General features: G+C 48.7%; 1 protein-coding gene across 2 annotated transcripts in view; it reads right to left on the bottom strand.

Moving 5' to 3' along the window:
• Positions 1-16945, bottom strand: part of LOC143957723 (cytosolic phospholipase A2 gamma-like) — a 204947-nt gene that overhangs the window by 107813 nt on the left and 80189 nt on the right. For both annotated transcript variants that reach the window (XM_077467424.1, XM_077467423.1), the window contains one exon: positions 15663-15861. In XM_077467424.1, the coding sequence (XP_077323550.1) occupies positions 15663-15861 (199 nt within the window). The remainder of the gene's footprint in view (positions 1-15662; positions 15862-16945) is intronic.

Below are 16945 nucleotides of genomic sequence, written 5' to 3'. Positions count from 1 at the left end.
TGATTAGTGGTGTACCCCAAGGTTCAGTTGTGGTGGTTCACCCCAAGGTTCAGTGTTATTAGTGGGGTAACCCAAGGTTCAGTGTTATTAGTGTGTAGACAGTTGCAATCTACTTTCTCCACTGTAGGTGGCGCTCATATGCAATAGCATTAACTTTGAAGATGAAGTCAAGAGGTACATGGTTCCATTTTGGTTTCCTGGGTCACTGAGGAAGCTATCCAATTGGATTGTTAGGAAGGGTATACCAGCAGACAGGATGAATCTTCTGCACGGTATACTGTGCACAGGCGTAAGCTAATTCATGGTCCTTTGTATGCACTTAGGAAATGTGCGTGTGCTCGTGCACATCTATGGCTCACACATGCGCATCTGTTTTTCTAATTGGTGACAAATGACCTATTTAAACTGGGCCTGTGCTATGCTTCAGTGCTGTCTTGTCTACATGTTCCCCTGAATACCTGCAACCTGTTACTCTGCATCTGACTACTGTTAACCACCCGGTTTGTCCTCACTACTCCTGAACTCCACCTACACTGACCCTAGCCTGCTTCTGACCACGCTTCTACCTGTGCCCTTTGCTGCTGCTCGACTGATATGTTACTGATTGGCCTGTATCATGACCTCGCTCCTGCTTATGTATCTGCACCTGATCCATCTTCCTGTGTATGAACTAGTTCGTCTGACTCTGTCCCAATCACTGCTGAACTGACTACTGCAAGCCTCTGCCTATATTCCACTGGTGTCTGCTCGACGCCTGTCTGCTACCAGCCTGTGCCTGTCTGCTGTCGCCATTGCCAGCCTGCTCCTGCCACCTACTCGCTGGTGTGAATTCAGCACCCCTGCTCAACTGTGGTCCACCGATAGTCTTCCCCTGCTCGATCCAGATAGTCCATCCAACCCTGCTGCTAGCAATATCAATAGGGACTTGTGCCAATCTTTACTCCTGTGCCTCCCATCTACTCTATCAGGGGCCCAGAGTCAGAGGTGTAACAGAGGCCTTCCTCCTCATGTCAGGCTGTTCTACCAGGTATGTGACATGGATTCTGTCACCCCATGTGACTCTAGCAGCCATATTGGGTCAGGCAGAGCCTATTCAGGCCCTGACTCCCAGCCTTAGCATGCATTTTCTGAGTGGATAGAGTAGGGACCGGTACCCAGTCTGCTAGGGGCAGAACTGGTGGCAGAGAAAAGGTTCCTGACAAGGAGGGTGTCAGGTCACCTGATTCCAGGTGACAGATGCACTACGTTGGGGTCTGGAGTGTACCTCAAGGTAGTGGACCCTATGTCTGGTGGAGCTCTAGATGATACAGGAGAGCAAGTACTCTTTAGTACCAACACGGATGACACTGGGAGCTAGAGCATGAGATTTCCCAGGTCACGGAATCTAAGAGCCAGCGGGTGTTCACCAGAGGCCCCTAGTGGTGGGGATGGATTTAACTGCAGTCTGGCTCCAAGTCGCGACCCCTAGGGCCTCCCAGCTCACACTCATGGTAGACTACAGGGAGGTAGAGAGGAAACAGCAGACTAGACTAGAAGAATAGTCAGGAGATAGCCAAAGGTTGGGGAAACAAGCAGGTAAGGATAGTCAGGAGATGGCCAAAGGTTGGGGAAACAAGCAGGTAAGGATAGTCAGGAGATAGCCAAAGGTTGGGGAAACAAGCAGGTAAGGATAGTCAGGAGATAGCCAAAGGTTGGGGAAACAAGCAGGTAAGGATAGTCAGGAGATAGCCAAAGGTTGGGGAAACAAGCAGGTAAGGATAGTCAGGAGATAGCCAAAGGTTGGGGAAACAAGCAGGTAAGGATAGTCAAGAACAAGCCAAGATCGGTAACTGGAATTAGATGTAGCACACAGAGCAAGTAGCACATGGAAGCCAAAAACACAATATTGATCAGCAGAGTTGGCTTGCAGTGCACAGGTTAATATAGAGTTCCCTGATAGGGGCTGGGGTGGAGCCATGCTTCGAAGAGAGATTACTTAAGCAGTCAGGTGAGAGTGGCTTGCCTCTTAAGCTGAACACATGGAGAGGTAAGCTGACAGACAAACATTACTGCGTATCCATGGCAGTACCCCCCCCCCTCCCCTGCCTGGGCCCAGAACCTATTGAGAAACCCTTGAGAAGCATTGCTCGCCTGTGCTCTATGCTATCATACACTGTAGGTGAAAAACTGATCCATACATTTGTGTTCTCCCGACTTGACTACTGCAATGCTCCACTTGCTGGGGTACCTATATCCACTATAAATCAACTTCAATATGTTCAAAATTCTGAAGCCAGAGTCCTGACTAGGTCTGGTACAAGTGATCATACTACCCCTATCCTGGAGTCCTCGCACTGGCTTTTCGGCAAGTTTTCGCATAGACTTTAACCACTTGCCGACCGCTTCACGCATTTATACGTCGGCAGAATGGCTTGACTAGACAAAGCAACGTACCCGTATGTTGCTTTAAAAGGCCCGCAGTGTGGGCCTGCCGTGCGCAAGGTGCCCGCGGGACCCACGGACACGATGTCTGCCGGTGTCTCGCAATCTTGTCACGGAGCTGCAGAACCGGGGGGGGGGGGATGCTTTTGTAAACAAGGCATTTCCCTGTACTGCCTAGTGACATGACAGAGATCACTGCTCCTTGTCATCGGGATCGGTGATCGCTGCCATGTGAGTTGAAGCCCAGCCCCCCCACAGTTAGAATCACTCCCTAGGACACACTTAACCCCTTCCCCGCCCCCTACTGGTTAAACCCTTCACTGCCAGTGTCATTTACACAGTAATTTTTATAGCACTGATCGCTGTATAAATGTCAATGATCCCAAAATAGTTTCAAAAGTGTCCGATATGTCCGCCATAAAAATCGCAGGTAACTGCCATTTCTAATAAAAAACAAAATAATAAAAATGCCATAAAACTATCCTCCATTTTGTAGATACGATAACTTTTGCGCAAACCAATCAATATACACTTATTGGCTTTTTTTTTTTTTTTTTACCAAAAATATGTAGAAGAATATGTATCGGCCTAAACTTAGCAAAAAAATATTTTTTTATATATATTTTTGGGGCTATTTATTACAGCAAAAAGTAAAATATAAAAATATATTGCTTTTTTTTCAAAATTGTCACTCTTTTTTTGTTTATATAAAAAAAAACTCTGAGATGATCAAATACCACCAAAAGAAATCTCTATTTGTGGGAGAAAAAAGAACATTAATTTTGTTTGGGAGCCACGTCACAGTGCTGAAACGCAAAAAATGGCCCGGTCATCGAGCAGCCAAATCTACCGGGGCTGAAGTGGTTAAGATCCCTTTTGCTCACCTACAAGGCTCTTCATGGCTTGGCATCCCATTATCGCTCTAACTTTTTTCAACTTACTTCCCCCCTTGTAACCTCCGCTCCTCAAATTCTGGTTTGCTGTGTGACCCCCCTACTCACCTACACTCAATGGGGGGGACACAGCCTTCTCCTGCTATGCTCCAAAACTCTTCAATTCACTTCCTAAGAACATCAGAGAGTCGTCTTCTCTAAACTCATTCAAATAATATCTAAAAAAAATTATCTTAGACAAATTTCACGTAAGTGTCCCTTTTTCATGGGCGTCCGCAGGTAGGGGCAAGAGGGGTCAAGTGCCCCCCCCCCTGGAATCATGGATTGGATCTTAAATTTAGCACAGTTGTGTCGCTATTGGAGTGTGGGCAGCCCGAACCCGGGGGCCACCCACCAGTGGGGTGACACCATCAAGGTGCTATCCAGACCCCTCATCAGTGTAGTGTGACTTCGGGCTCTTTTCCCTGCTCAGTCCAGCAGAGAACTTGGCGGCGCTGTGACAGGAGAAAGGTGAGCTGCCGGCTATCAGAGGTTTCCCCCGCTCTGTTTCCTCCCTATTGGCCATAACTGAGGGGCTATCAAAGGAGACTAGGAGAGGAGAGCATCATGGGACATGTAGTTCCAAAGATTGGCGGCCCCATTTTCCACAGGGAGGAGGCTACAGCTCAATCAAGAGAGAGATTGAGAGACTGCAGCCTGGGAAACACTGCTGTAGTTTTGCGGGGTCTGGTAAGAGGGCCTGCTGGTCATTATCTATTACTTATCCTATTAACTGTACTACATCTGCAGTTTCTGACCATGATAATGTGAATAACATTGTTGAAAAGGGGCGGTGCATGGGTGACCCTAAAATGATGCCCCCCCCTTGCAAAAAGTTCTGAGGACGCCAATGCCCTTTTTCCCTTATATTATCCTGTGCATTTCTTGTGTTTTCCTTGGAAATTGCTTTGAGATGCCACCTTTAAAGGTGGTATATAAAGAAAAAGTTTATTATTATTATTATTATTTTTATTGATGCAAACTGTCAACCTGGGAACAATGCCAGTATCGCTGCCCAGACACGCCATCTTGGTAGATCTCTATGTAACGCCTCGCCACTGCATCTATGAGGCCCAACCAGGGCTGGAAGCAATCTGGGCTCCTGTACAGGCAGCTATGACCTCCTGGGATGAGACCCAATACAGGTCCTTGCTGGAGCAGCTGGATATCCCCTTTTAAAGACGTTTCTCTACCCCAGCAGAGACTGCTTCACCAGCTGCTGGAAAAAAAAAACACTTGCTGGTGTTTGCCACTAGTCCAGTGATTTATCAACCAGAGTTCCAAAGAACCCTTCTCCAAAGGTTGCTGGGGGTTCCATAAGCAATGAGAAATGTCTGCCCCTCAGCTTAGTTCCCACTGACACCATTGATATTTTTGTTTATTTGTAAGGTGGTAATTCTTCCCAATGACCACAAGTGTAAGGAGCATTCTTCCCACTAGGGTTGCCACCTGTGCAGGATTCAGTTCGGGTTTGGAATCATGCGTCCTGGTTTCAGACTGCCTGGAACCCGGACACATTAGTTAGACTGGACTATGTAGTTAGACAGTGTGTCAGGGAAGACGGGCTTTCCATGTAAGATCGTGCACGCATGGCTACTAGCACTTTAAGACACACACCTATCACTAATAGTGATGGCCGAACGGTTCGCCCAGCGGTCGTTTCGCGGCGAATTTCGGCTGTTCGCCATCCGCCCGTTCAGCGGACTATTGGCGCCGTTCGCCCGGTGGACTTTCGTGTTTAATGTGTAAAAGAACTTTGACCTATAATGACACATCCATCATGGGGTACAGGACAGCCAATTGAGACATTACAGCACATGGACACTTGGACATTCCCCCTAACCTATAAATACACCCGATCCGGTGGCCATTTTACATTCTTTCTTCTGTCACTATAGGGAGAGGTTGCTGTGTGGAGCAGGGAGAGATTCCAGTGACCCAAATCGCTAGCTATTTGGTACACAAAAGTTCTTTTCAGGACTGGTATAGGTGTTAGGTGTATATAGGTTTGCTGTGCTACTGATTGTTGCAGCAGCCTGAGTGTCTTTTGTCAGTTTAGAGAAAGGGACAGGACGGTGTGTGCTACAGGGAGAGTCAGTTTAGTCATCATCATTAGCAGTTACTATCAGGTCCACAAAAGTGCTATTCCAGTTTTTGTTCCAGTAGCCTCTGTTTTGTCAGTTTATATAGGGACAAGCAGGAAGCAGTGTGTCAGGCAGTGAGGGTCAGTTTAATCAGTAGCTGTTACTATTAGTTCCACAAAGGTTCTTTTCAGGACTGGTATCAGTGGTACGGTAATAGGCTTGTACACGTATAATATTCTTTCTTCCAAATATAGAAAGAATATTATACTTGACTTCTGCCCTTCTGCTGCAGTCTGCTAATCATTCACAACCCACTTGTTCCACAAAGCTCCTTATAAATAAGGACTGGTAACTTGGTCTGTCTAGGGTGCTACAGTACATAGGGTTGAGTCAGGTACAGTCTGCTACTCTATAAGGACTGGTATAGGTCCACAATACATAGGGTTGAGGTGCACTACTGCTGACCGCTGCCCTATACTGCAGCAGTCCTTCATTGGTATAGGGACTGAGGTACAGTCTGCTAATTAGTGATGGCCAAACGGTTCGCCCGGCGGTCGTTTCGCGGCGAATTTCGGTTGTTCGCGGTCCGCTCGTTCGCTCGCCTTTTCCCGTCGCTCGCCCCGGCGGACTTACGTGTTTAATGTGTAAAAGAAATTTGACCTGTGATGACACATCCATCATGGGGTACAGGACAGCCAATTGAGACATGACAGCACATGGACACTTGGACATTCCCCCTAACCTATAAATACACCCGATCCGGCGGCCATTTTACATTCTTTCTTCTGTCACTATAGGGAAAGGTTGCTGTTTGGAGCAGGGAGAGATAAAACGCTAGCTATTTGGTACACAAAAGTTCTTTTCAGGACTGGTATAGGTGTTAGGTGTATATAGGTTTGCTGTGCTACTGATTCTTGCAGCAGCCTGAGTGTCTTTTGTCAGTTTAGAGAAAGGGAAAGGACGGTGTGTGCTACAGGGACAGCCAGATTAGTCGTCATCATCATCATCATCATCATTATTAGCTGTTACTATCAGGTCCACAAAAGAGTTATTCCAGTAACCACTAATCGTTCCAGTCTACTCTTTTTTGCCACTCTGTATAGGGACAGGAAGGAAGCAGTGTTGTCAGGCAGTGAGGGTCAGTTTAAAGACTTGCTGTTACTATTAGTTCCACAAAGGTTCTTTTCAGGACTGGTATCAGTGGTACGGTAATAGGCTTGTACACGTATAATATTCTTTCCTCCAAATATAGAAAGAATATTATACTTGACTGCTGCCCTTCTGCTGCAGTCTGCTAATCATTCACAACTCACTTGTTCCACAAAGCTCTTTATCAGGACTGGTAACTTGGTCTGTGTAGGGTGCTACAGTACATAGGGTTGAGTGCGGTACAGTCTGCTGTTCTGTAAGGACCGCTATCGGTCCACAATAGATAGGGTTGAGGTGCACCACTGCTGACTGCTGCCCTATACTGCAGCAGTTCTTCATTGGTATAGGGACTGAAATACAGTCTGCTAATCACTAACACACAACCTGCTTGGTCCACATAAGTTCCTATAAGGACTGGTAACTTGGTCTAGGGTGCTACAGTACATAGGGTTGAGTGAGGCACAGTCTGCTGTTCTGTAAGGACCGGTATCGGTCCACAATAGATAGGGTTGAGGTGCACCACTGCTGACCGCTGCCCTATACTGCAGCAGTCCTTCATCGGTATAGGGACTAAGAGTTTTGTCACAGGGTCATTTAAAAAATGACAGGCAGAGGAAGAGGCAGGCCCTTCTGCAGGGGTGGTAGGGGTAGGGCAGGAGCAACAGCCTTGAGCCAAAGTGGGAAGTTGCAGAAGGTGCGTTCAATTACTTTAAAGGACGCACCAGACGCACTCCCTGTCCTGTGCTGATTTACTCCTGGGCCTGCTTATTATGAGGGGATCACACCATCCCTGTCCTGTGCTGACTTACTCCTGGGGGTTCTTATTATGAGGGGATCACACCATCCCTGTGCTGACTTCCTCCTGGGGGTTCTTATTATGAGGGGATCGCACCATCCCTGTGCTGTGCTGACTTCCTCCTGGGGGTTCTTATTATGAGGGGATCACACCATCCCTGTGCTGTGCTGATTTACTCCTGGGCCTGCTTATTATGAGGGGATCACACCTATCCTGTCCTGTGCTGACTTCCTCCTGGGGGTTCTTATTATGAGGGGATCACACCATCCCTGTGCTGTGCTGATCTTCACCTGGGGGTTCTTATGAGGGGATCACACCATCCCTGTGCTGACTTCCTCCTGGGGCAGCTTACGGTGCTGCTGTCAGTGCTGTATATCACGGTGCTGGTGTGAGTGCTTAATGTCACGCTTCTGATGTCAGTGCTCTCTGTCACGGTGCTGCTGTCAGTGCTGTATGTCACGGTGCTGATGTCAGTGCTGTATGTCACGGTGCTGATGTCAGTGCTGTATGTCACGCTTCTGATGTCAGTGCTGTATGTCACGCTTCTGATGTCAGTGCTGTATGTCACGCTTCTGATGTCAGTGCTGTATGTCACGCTTCTGATACCAGTGCTGTATGTCACGGTGCTGCTGTCAGATGCCTCTATCACGGTGCAGGTGTCATTGCTGCATGTGACGCTGCTGGTGATCATCTCCTGCACCCTCTTCTCTGCCTACCCTGGTCCCTGACCTTCCCTCTCCTCCATTGCCTTCATGCACTCCACAGTCCTGAATTGTCAGAACAATTTCCCATATAAAAAGAGAATGCTTGTGGTTATTGATCCCAAATTCACCTCATACATGTGTTATGTCATTGGCCATGTGGTGGGACTACGTTTGCCCAGCTAATAATTATCCCGTGGCTGCAAATTCGACCTGAAGGTTTGAAACATTCCCCTCCCATTGAAGTCAATGGGGCCCGCCGTGAACGTTCGGTTTCGCGAACAGTTGGCCCCGTTCGCGTTTCGCGTTCGCGAAACGTCCCGTCGGAAGTTCGTCCATCACTACTGCTAATCACTCACACACAACCTACTTGGTCCACAAAAGTTCTTATAAGGACTGGTAAGGTATAGGGTGCTACAGTACATAGGGTTGAGTGAGGTACAGTCTGCTACTCTATAAGGACTGGTATAGGTCCACAATACATAGGGTTGAGGTGCACTACTGCTGACTGACCGCTGCCCTATACTGCAGCAGTCCTTCATCGGTATAGGGACTGAGAGTTTTGTCACAGGGTCATTTAAAAAATGACAGGCAGAGGAAGAGGCAGGCCCTTCCGCAGGGGTGGTAGGGGTAGGGCAGAAGCAACAGGCTTGAGCCAAAGTGGGAAGTTGCAGAAGGTGCGTTCAAGTACTTTAAAGGACGCACCAGACTTGGTTGAGTGGCTCGCTCAGCCTTACTCTTCTGCACCCTCCTCATCCTCTCGATCTGCACCCTCTGCTATGTGCACCCCCAAAGACACTACCACCAACAACACCACCACCACCACATACTTTCCGCTTGAGTCACAGGAATTATTTTCCGATCCATATCAAGACATTTCTGATGCGCAGCCACTCTTGGCATTGGATCAGGAAGAGGAGGTAGCAACAACCGCTACTCAGTAGTCTGACGACAGTACCCAGATCAGCCCAAGGAGGAGGTTGATCCCCGGTGTTGCTGCCTACTCCGAGATCTCTACTTATAGGGGTGGGGAAGGTGACGTTGATGATGACGTGTCTAGTGATGTCACGTGGGTGCCCACAAGAGAGGAAGAGGAGGGGAGTTCAGAGGGAGATATGGACCAGCAGATAGGGAGGAGAAGCAGGAATAACTTACATTGCACAGGAGGGACAAAGCAGACTGCAAATGTATCAGGAGCGAGTCATCGACCATGTACGGTCACATCTGGCGCTCCCAGGACACCGGCACATGGCTCCGCAGTGTGGGCTTTTTTTAACGTGTCCGCTGCTGACAATAGCGTTGCCATCTGCGATCTTTGCAGTCAACGCATTAGTCGCAGTAAGCCCAACACTCACCTAGGGACGACCGCCTTAAGAAGGCACATAAGCAGCCATCACCGAGCCGAGTGGGAACAACGGAACACACAAAGCCACACTGCAGGCTCTCACCGTCCAGCCTCATCTTCTACTTCTCCTTCTCCTCTCTCCTCACAATTGTCCTCCACTCCACCTTCCATCACGCCAAGCTCACGTTTTTCTGCAAAAAGGCAGGCTTCCGTGGGCCTAATGTTCGAGCGTAAAAAAATGATGACGCCGGATAACCCTCTTGCCCAACGGTTGACGGCTGGCTTGTCAGAACTGATAGCCCGCTAACTACTGCCATATAAACTGGTGGATTCGGAGGCCTTTCGCAAATTTGTGGCCATTGGAACACCACAATGGAAGGTCCCAGGAAGGAAGTATTTCTCCGAGAAGGGCATCCCAGAGCTATTTGGCCATGTTCAGCGGCAAGTGAATGTATCTCTGGCACACAGTGTCGGTGCCAAGATACATCTGACCACAGACACGTGGTCTAGCAAACACGGGCAGGGAAGGTATATCACTTTTACTGCCCACTGGGTGAACCTTCTGACGGCCGTCAAGCATGTAACCCGTGGCACCCGTGTAGATTTGGTTTTACCACCACGGATTGCATGCAGGACTTACTCTTCTTCTCCTCCTCCTCCCCCTACTCCATCCTCCTCCCTCTCCTCCTCAGCTGCCTCCTCCTTTTCCGTTGCTAGCCTCTCTTCCGCTGCGCCGCCCAAGCTCCCAGAACCTATTCGACATGCCAGGTGAGACGTTGCCATGCCGTGCTGCGTCTGTTGTGCCTGGAAGCCAAGAGCCACACTGGCCCGGCACTCCTTTCAGCTTTGCGTTCACAGGCAGATCAGTGGCTAACACTGCTCAATTTGACAGTTGGTAAAGTGGTGTGTGACAACGGTGCCAATCTGCTTAGTGCACTGAAACAGGGCAAAATCCCGCACGTACCATGCATGGCACACGTCTTAAACTTGGTCGTGCAGAGATTCCTTGTCAAATACCCTGGGGTCCAGGACATCTTGCGGCAGGCAAGGAAAATCTCGGCCCATTTCAGAAGATCTTACACGGCCATGGCTCGTCTTGCTGACATTCAGCGGCGACACCATCTGCCGGTCAGACGTCTTATTTGCGATTGCCCGACGCGATGGAACTCAACCTTCTATATGCTTGATAGGCTGCTCCAGCAGAAACGTGCTGTTAACGTCTACCTGTATGAACTCTGCGGCAGAACCGGTTCTGGGGAGCTGGGGTTTTTTCACCGCGCCAGTGGTTGCTCATGCGCGACGCATGCAGACTTCTGCGCCCATTTGAGGAGATCACCAAACTGGTCAGTCGCAGCTATGGCGCCATCAGTGACAAGGTACCCTATGCCTTCTTTATGGAGCGTGCATTGCGTTGTGTCATTGATCAAGCTGTGGAGGAGCAGGAGCGGGAAGATGAGAAAGTCGCAATGCTGGATGAATTCCCAGGGGGGGCTACTCTGAGACAAGTCAACAACAGGAGTCTGAAGAGGAGTCAGAGGAGGATGGTGCCGGGGCAGATGAGGAGGAGCAAGAAGAGCATGCTTTAAACCTTTCTGGGATCCCTGTTGTGCGTGGATGTGGAGAGGAGAATGAAGAGGACGACATTATCCTGGATGATGAGCAGGAGCCAGGCCACCACACCGCTTCCACTTTAGTGCAAATGGGGGCCTTCATGCTCCAGTGTTTTAATAGGGACCCCTGTATAAAAAGCATAAGGGTCAAGGACCATTACTGGGTGGCAACGTACTTAGACCCCCGGTACAAACACAAACTGGCGGAAATGTTACCGCCGTCGCAGCGCAGAGGGCTGTCAGAATGCAGCAGAGAAGGAGTTGCAGGTACCAATCCAACAGCGCCTGCAAGAAGAGGCCGGTTTGAAGATGTGTTGGTGACTTCGGATATGAGGTCATTCTTTCAGCTCCTGATGAACCCCTGGACTACTGGGTGGGCAGGCTTGACCTATGGCCAGAGCTTGCCCAATTTGCAATCGAACTGTTGGCTTGCCCCTCATCCAGTGTCCTGTCCGAAAGGACGTTCCGCGCAGCAGGGGGGATCGTGACCTATAAGCGTAATCGCCTAGCTCACGACAGTGTTAACTACCTCACATTTCTAAAAATGAATGAGGCATGGATCTCGGAGGAATTCAACACATGTGACCAGTAGACCATGTACATGTCTAGAAACAATTTTTTTAATCGAGCACAGAGACCTTCTTTCTTCATTTGGCTTACTTCCTTGTCCAAAAAAAGCACACCGTACTATAAGCCCGTACCCTCCTCTTTGAGGAGGTTGAGCGGTGTCATATTTCTACTGGGGCTGCTTATTATGAGGGGCTCCCACCATCCCTGTGCTGTGCTGACATCCTCCTGGGGCTGTACCTCTGTTGTGCAAATTATGAGGGGCTCCCACCATCCCTGTGCTGTGCTGACTTCCTCCTGGGGCTGTACCTCTGCTGTGCATATTTTGAGGTGCTTCCACCATCCCTGTGCTATGCTCATTCTGAGGGGCTCCCACCATCCCTGTACTGTGCTGACTTACTCCTGGGGCTGCTTATTATGAGGGGCTCCCACCATCCCTGTGCTATGCTGACATCCTCCTGAGGCTGCTTATTATGAGGGGCTCCCACCATCCCTGTGCTATGCTCATTATGAGGGGCTCCCACCATCCCTGTGCTATGCTGACTTCCTCCTTGGGCTGCTTAAGGTGCAGGTGTCAGTGCTGTATATCACCGTGCTGATGTCAGTGCTGTATGTCACGCTGCTGATGTCAGTGCTCTCTATCACGGTGCTGCTGTCAGTGCTGTATATCACGGTGCTGGTGTGAGTGCTTTATGTCACGCTGCTGATGTCAGTGCTCTCTATCAAGGTGCTGCTGACAGTGCTGTATATCACGGTGCTGGTGTGAGTGCTTTATGTCACGCTGCTGATGTCAGTGCTCTCTATCACGGTGCTGCTGTCAGTGCTGTATATAACGGTGCTGGTGTGAGTGCTTTATGTCACGCTGCTGATGTCAGTGCTCTCTATCACGGTGCTGCTGTCACTGCTTTATATCATGGTGCAGGTGTCATTGCTGTATGTCACGCTGCTGATGTCAGTGCTCTCTATCACGGTGCTGTTGTCAGTGCTTAATGTCATGCTTCTGATGTCAGTGCTGTATATCACGGTGCTGCTGTCAGTGCTGTATATCATGGTGCTGGTGTGAGTGCTTAATGTCACGCTGCTGCTGTCAGTGCTGTATATCACGGTGCTGGTGTGAGTGCTTTATGTCACGCTGCTGATGTCAGTGCTCTCTATCACGGTGCTGCTGTCAGTGCTGTATATAACGGTGCTGGTGTGAGTGCTTTATGTCACGCTGCTGATGTCAGTGCTCTCTATCACGGTGCTGCTGTCACTGCTTTATATCATGGTGCAGGTGTCATTGCTGTATGTCACGCTGCTGATGTCAGTGCTCTCTATCACGGTGCTGATGTCAGTGCTTTATGTCACGCTGCTGATGTCAGTGCTCTGTATCACGGTGCTGCTGTCAGATGACTCTATCACAGTGCGGGTGTCATTGCTGTATGTCACGCTGCTGGTGATCATCTCCTGCACCCTCTTCTTTGCCTACCCTGGTCCCTGACCTTCCCTCTCCTCCATTCCCTTCCTGCGATCCACAGTCTTGAATTGTCAGAACAATTTCCCATATAAAAAAAGAATGCTTGTAGTTATCGATCCCAAATTCACCTCATACATGTGTTATGTCATTGGCCATGTGGTGGGACTATGTTTGCACAGCTAGTAATTATTTTGTGGCTGCAAATTTGACCTGTAGGTTTGCGAAGTTCGCCTCCCATTGAAGTCAATGGGGCCCGCCGCGAACGTTCGGGTTCACAAACTATCGGCCGCGTTCGCGAAACGTCCCGTCAGAAGTTCGTCCATCACTAGTCACTAATACTGAAGTCAGGCGGGCTGTTTAAACAGGGCTCCTACAGAGGTTCATTGCTGTTTGGTCTGCAGCCTCTGTGTTGTATCCTGTTTCCTGTGTGACCTCTGAATCTGATCCAGCTTGTCGTTTGCTGTGATTGCCTGCTGCCTGTTCTGATCCCGGCTTCCCTTTGACTCTGATCCTGCCTGCTGATTCTGTCTGCTGATCTTCCGGTACTACTTGGCTCGTGACCTGACCACTCTTCTGCCTACCGTCTATGCCTGATCTGCCTGATTATTACCTACCCGGCCTGTCTGACCCTGCATCTCGTTCATCCAGCCTGCTTCAGCTCCCAGCCCTGCAAACCAGCATCTGGTCCTGCTCGTGTGAGTTCATCCACTACCTGCCTGCTGATCACCACTACTACAGGGACTATTGAACTGTTTACAGGCACTCATACCCCACCGTGCTCCTGTGGCTGCTGTATCAATACCAGTGGTCCACGAGCCGGAGTTGTACGAGAGGCCTTCCTCTGCACGTCAGGCTCATATCCCAGGTACGTAACACAGTGTCTGTTACACTCCTTCACACTGCCCAAAGCCAGCACTCACAGTTCCTCCACCCAAACACACACACAGATGGAAGAAGAGAGAGGGCTCGATCTGCACCTCTTCCCCCCACCCCTACCCCCCTGTGTCTTCCCACACTCCAATCCCAGAGTCCTCTCCATACATCAGAGTTCTCAGTGTTCCCCCTGAAATCAGGGTTCCCAGAGTTCTCCCTTACATCAGAGTCTGCAGGGTCCCCCTTACGGTGAAAGGGAACTCTGTGAGTTCAGATGTAAAAGGGGAATTTTGTGGATTCAGATATAAAATGGGAACTCTGTGGACTCTGGTGTTAGGGGGGACTCTTGTTATTAACTTTTTACAATTAGAAATGTTATTTAATAGCAAAATATATACCGTATATACTCGAGTATAAGCCGAGATTTTCAGCCTCTTTTTTGAGGCTGAAAGTGCCCCCTCGGCTTATACTCGAGTCACCGCTGTCTGACTGCTCGATCAGCGTATCGAGCAGACAGACAGCGGACATTCTAAAATTCAAAAGCCGCGCCTCCGCCTCCGCCTTCGCCTGTGATAGGCGGAACACTGAATTTCCCAGCAGTCAGTGTTCCGCATATCACGGACATCCGCTCATCCTCGTACTACCGACGAGGATGAAAGGATGTCCGTGATAGGCGGAACACAGGCTGCTGGGAAATTCAGTGTTCCGCCTATCACAGGCGAAGGCGCGGCTTTTGAATTTTAGAATGGCCGCCGAGAAGAGCGGCGATCCTGGAAGGACGGAGGAGGCTCGGGACGGCGGCTCGGGACGGCGGCTCGGGACGGCGGCTCGGGACGGCGGCTCGGGACGGCGGCTCGGGACGGAGGCTCGGGACACAGGCTCGGGACACAGGCTCGGGACACAGGTAGGCTGGACACACACACAAGGCTGCACGGACACACACACACAGGGATGGATGGATGGATGGACACACACACACACACAGGGATGGATGGATGGATGGACACACAGGGATGGATGGATGGATGGATGGACACACACATGGATGGATGGATACACACACAGGGATGGATGGACGGACACACACACAGGGATGGATGGATGGACGGACACACACACAGGGATGGACGGACACACACACAGGGATGGACGGACACACAGGGATGGACAGCCATGTCTCACCCTCGGCTTATACACGAGTCAATAATTTTTCCAGTTTTTTGGGGGGTAAATTGGGGGCCTCGGCTTATATTCGGGTCGGCCTATACTCGAGTATATACGGTATGTATCGTTTATACAAAAAATGAAAAAAAATGCCGCGTGCCACTAAAGTGTTTGGGTTTGACTTGAAGAAAAGGCGGCAACTCTACTTCCCACAGACCATCACACTAATGCAGCCTTTTTTAACCTTTTCAACACAGAGGAACCCTTGAAATAGTTCTCCAGTTTTGAGGAACCCCTACTAAAAGTTAGAAATCTACAATTCATGATACATTAGTGTGATGGTCAGTGGGAAGAATGGTCCTTACACTTGTGGTTACTCTGTGTTGACAAGGTTGAGAAAGCCTGATGTAGAAAAACAGCAATAACATAAAGAGTTTAATATCTATGAACAGAGAGCGACAAAGACTGGGCTACCTATATTAATCAAGAAGCTAAAGACAAGTCACCCCAAGCTAAAGGTTCTCCTGGGTTCCAAAACTTGGACAGGACCTGGCATGTACTTACTGTATTCATGACAGAGAACACAAATGTATAGGCCCAAAGATCTGTCAGAGAGTACGAGTCTCCAAGAAATTTCTCTTTTATCTTCTCCCATGGATTTGTCCAATCCCGGTCAGTCTCGGATCCGATTCTCCAAATTAAGTGCTCTTCCATGTGTGAGAAGTCTGACCAGTTATTTTCCGAATACAGAGAAGACATACACCTGGAATGTTAAAGTAGAATGCTGAATAATGCAATACTTTGGATATTTATTTTTTCGTACAGAATCACCATTTTTTATGTTGTTACTTATTTCTCTTGCTGCTACATATTTATACATCACATTGCACTTTATACTGAGTGCTGTTTTTACTATTTATATACACTTACACATTTTTAGTGGTGTTAGAACACATATACACTCACTGGTGCCTGTTCAGTGCACCTATCTTATATTTGAACAGCACCATTTTCCTTTTTTTTTTTTTTTTTTTTTTAAATACTTACTAATGGCTTGAATGGAAGGGGGTCTGCTGTGCTGGGGGAGAGGTTTATGGGAAGGCTGGAGGAGTATTTAAACTAAAATTAAGGGGGGAGGGTGAACCAGAATTACATCGGGCAGACAGGTCAGTTAGCGGTCAGACATTAATGGAGGGTGGAATGGAGATAGATGGGGGGAGGGATATGGCAGGTAACAAGAAATTTCCAATGTTGCAAACAGCCATTGGAAACTATAGTGCCATTTGTACTTCTAAAGGTAATATGAAAAACACCAGAGCAAAATGTAATAATGCATTAAACGAATGCCAGAAGTCTGCCAAGCAAAATAGGCGAGTTGGAAGCTCTGGTGCATGAAGAGAGTTATGATGTAATCGGTATTGCTGAAACTTGGCTTCAATCTTCACATGACTGGGTTATTAATAATCCTGGCTATGCACTCTTTCGGAGAGACAGGGTAAAAAGGAAAGGTAGAGGGGTCTGTCTCTATGTGAGAAGTGATCTCAAAGTGAGTGAGAAAGAGGACCTGGTTGATGGAGAGTGTGATGAGCCTGAAGCATTATGGGTGGAACTGCATTTAGATGGGCGTAGTTCAAAGTTAATCATTGTTATAGACCACCCAATGTTAAGGAGGAGGTGGAGACTCAGCTGCTTGCACAGATGGGAATGGCTGTAAGGGCTGGGACAGTGATAATAATTGGGGGATTTTAACTACCCAGAAATTGACTGGAGTAATGACACTGCTGGGACAGTTAAAGGGCAAAAAATTATAAACCTATTACAGAACAATTTTATGGTTCAGTTTATTG

The sequence above is a fragment of the Lithobates pipiens genome, unplaced genomic scaffold, assembly GCF_037356315.1.
Source record: "Lithobates pipiens isolate NorthernLeopardFrog02 unplaced genomic scaffold, aLitPip1_a1.2 Scaffold_55, whole genome shotgun sequence".
Classification (NCBI taxonomy): Eukaryota; Metazoa; Chordata; class Amphibia; order Anura; family Ranidae; genus Lithobates; species Lithobates pipiens.
Note: the sequence above shows the minus strand (reverse complement) of the source record. Positions and strands in the feature narration are given on the sequence as shown.